The 3,294-nt window shown below is 43.1% G+C and overlaps 1 protein-coding gene across 3 annotated transcripts in view; it reads right to left on the bottom strand.

Annotated features, from left to right (window-relative positions):
- Nucleotides 1-3,294, bottom strand: part of mcoln1b (mucolipin TRP cation channel 1b) — a 16,453-nt gene that overhangs the window by 10,969 nt on the left and 2,190 nt on the right. For 2 of the 3 annotated variants that reach the window (XM_014008867.1, XM_014008868.1), the window contains exons 2-4: nt 2,221-2,474; nt 745-906; nt 523-679 (exon numbers count right to left, since the gene is read on the bottom strand). In XM_014008867.1, the coding sequence (XP_013864321.1) occupies nt 523-679; nt 745-906; nt 2,221-2,474 (573 nt within the window). The other variant, XM_014008869.1, reaches the window with a different exon arrangement.

Raw genomic sequence — 3,294 nt, 5'->3', positions numbered from 1 at the left:
TGTGTGTGTGTGTGTGTGTGTGTGTGTGTGTGTGTGTGTGTGTGTGGGCTGAAGGTCAACAGACGATCATGCTAAGCTTGCTAACTGTTCCACCCTCTGACTGCTGCAGGGGCGTGTCTTAGAGAGAGGCTTTTATACCAGAACACAGCCGCTGTGACGAAACTGTGGAGAAGACACGTCACAGTGGAGAGCCGTTAACCAATATGCAAATTAGCCTGCAGTACCACTGCTCTACCCAAATGAGCAGCAAAAACACGGTTTTAGACCAAATATAACAGATTTGAACAAATACGCACAAAAACATCAAAATTAGCACAGAAACAGTACTGTATAACATTTTAGACACATTCTAGACTGTTTATCAGCTAAAAAAAGTTAATTTTGGGGTAAGTTACTCTTTAAAGAGCTACCTACAACAGGTAAGATACTAACTTGTTTGAAACCTTTACACTGATGTTGGCAAAAATATGAACACCCGTTCACCGTTGGTAGCGAGAGATAAACAAAGACGGGTGCTGCTACCTGTAACGACCCGTGGGTCGATGTCGAAGGTGTCGTTGACGGGGTCGATGGTGCCCCTCCTATAATACCTCTGGCAGAGGGAGAGGGCACTTCCGTTCACTCCGACACCCATCACGTACGCGTACTGACCCAGAGCGATCTGAGGCAGAGCCAAGTACTGAGGAGAGAAAGGAATATTTAAAACTGCTGATTAAAAGGGACAAACGTTAGTCGTCAGTCTACCTGCTCCACAGCAAAGTTAATGCGGCTGTACAGCTCGGCCTGCGTGTGGACAGCCTGAGGAGCGTTCTCCTGGTAACCCTTCAGGAACAGGTGCTTGAACGCTGCCGTGTTTTCCTCCTTGAACGTCACCACCATCTGGTTGCTCAGTCCAAACAGCACCAGCTGGGAGGCGGAGATGGACAGTGTGGTTACAGAACTACTCTGCTGTGACAAAAACACACAGGTGATCTGAGGACACGGGCAGCCACGACATCATGTTCACGTAAAACACAAACACAGTTCTGAAGTTGTTTAAAATGTAGTCCCATAAACACAGATTTTATTCCTAACGGAACATAATAAACATGACAAATGTTGAAACTAAGAATTTGTGTCATTTGTGGGAAAAATCACTAATTTTAAGTTTTGAATACAGCAACACATCTCAGAAAGTTGGGACAGGACGGTTTTATTTAGCTGTTCATCAGTCCTGCTCATAGCGTGAATGCTAATGCACCCCCATACCATCAGTGAAGCAGGCATTAAAACTGGCAGCTAATAAGAAGTTAACTGGTCCCTCTTCTCTTTAGGAAGAAGCATGGGCATCCACTGACCTCAGAATAGTTTTCCATTCTGCCTCAATCTATTTTAAATAGAATTTGGCCCAGGCAGTGTTTACATGTGGCTTCCTCTTTGCATGATAGAGCTTTAATCTACATTTATGGATGGCACAGAGAACTGTGCTTTCAGACAATGATTTGCAGAAGTTCCTGAGTTGACGCAGTTTTATTCAAAGTCTTCCCAAATGACCTTTAAAGACAGTCTTTTAGGGAGAGGGGCGTGGTTTCTACACCCTCTTTGGTTTGGCCACGCCTCATTTCTGTGTGACGACACCCACAGGGCGCCATGCTGATCTTCGGGTTGACTGAGACTTAATAGACGTTTTTCTGGATGCGGCGCAGCTTTCACATTCAACCACAGTAGACAGGCCTAGCAGCCAATCAGAATGAGGGTGGGGGAGGGGCCTCGGGTCTGGCAAAACTGACTGCATCTCGATTCAGGGGCTGCGTCCTTCGAAGTCCGCATTTATTGGCTGTCCAATTCGCAGWAAACCAAACAGAAAAAAACGACGAAGACGATGGAGATTTTTATTTCTGGTCACCAAGTTGGCGTAGTTTGGAAATTCATCACGGATGGAAGAATTTGTGCTTTAAATGTATGTTTAGCAACTTAACTGCTGAGATTTATGCTGCTTTAAGATGTTAAATAAAATACTACATGTACTGATACTGGAGCTAATCGAAATTATTTATTTACGTGTAATGTTTTTACCTTTGGTGTTATTCCTCCAGCCAAAAGATGTGATTATATCTCAACACAACATTTGATTTAACGGTAATTTCCATTGAGAATGAAATCTGGGTTCATGATTTTAATCTACATCCAAACGTTTTCAGAGCTGCAGCAGGAAGTGGAAGCTGACTCTGACTGCTGCACCTGAACGGTCACGACGACGATTTTGAGCAGCTGCAGAGCCAGTTTGAAAGGCTTGCGTCCCTTTGCGTGATATTTGTCACAAGGACTCATGAAGAAGTACTTGAGCTTCCTTCTCAGAGCCTCCTCTTCCTCCTCCTCCTCCTTCAGCTGCGGCTGGGACTGGAAGCCCGACGGACCGCTGGGACACGAGCCGCTGCCTCCGAGCACATCCTGGGAGCCGTAGCTGGAGACAGAAGTCAGCAGCTTGTCTTTCTCTGAAAAAAACACAAGAAGGTTTGTTTTTTTATAACCTGCCGCTTATAGATGAAATGTTTTTGTCTCTGTGTGTTTGTCTGTTAGCAAAATTTCTCATGAACCACTGCATGAATTTTAACCAAACTTGCAAAAAGAAATCGTCTGGTGAACGACTACGAACGATTAGTTTTGGAGTCTATCTGGTTTAAGATGGCTGCCAGAGCCAAGTGACTTTAGAAAACATAAACATTTCTAACACTCATCTATTTATTAGAATGTTGAAGTAATTTTTCTTGTGGTAGTAGCTGAGACTGAACCCAAACACTTGTCATGACAACAGGTTGCCCAGATCTGTTTAAAATTCTACCACGAACTGTTCCGAGTCAACTCTGTCTGTTAGCAAAATATCTCATGAACCACATGAGGGATTTTAACCAAACTTTCAGGAAATAATCACTGGATGTTGATGTACAACTGATAAAGTTTTGGAGTCAGCTCTGTTTAAGATGGCTGCCACAGATAACCGAGATTAGGTTATTAAAATGACTAGTTAAAAACATGTTCTCAGTGATTGAGTTTTTGTTACGGCAGTAGCTGCAGTGGTAGTTTACTTAAAAGCCACCTATGTTTCATGAGATATACAGCGGGTAAAATAAGTATTGAACATGTCACCATTTTTCTCAGTAAATATATTACTAGAGGTGCTAATGACATGAAATTTTCACCAGATGTTGGTAACAACCCAAGAGATCCACACATACAAAGAAATCAAACCATAAATGTCCAGAAATGAAGTTATTTGTAATAATGTGGATGTGGGTCAGAGAAACCTGTCTGTGG

This window comes from Austrofundulus limnaeus, unplaced genomic scaffold (genome assembly GCF_001266775.1).
Source record: "Austrofundulus limnaeus strain Quisiro unplaced genomic scaffold, Austrofundulus_limnaeus-1.0 Scaffold53, whole genome shotgun sequence".
NCBI lineage: Eukaryota > Metazoa > Chordata > Actinopteri > Cyprinodontiformes > Rivulidae > Austrofundulus > Austrofundulus limnaeus.
Note: the sequence above shows the minus strand (reverse complement) of the source record. Positions and strands in the feature narration are given on the sequence as shown.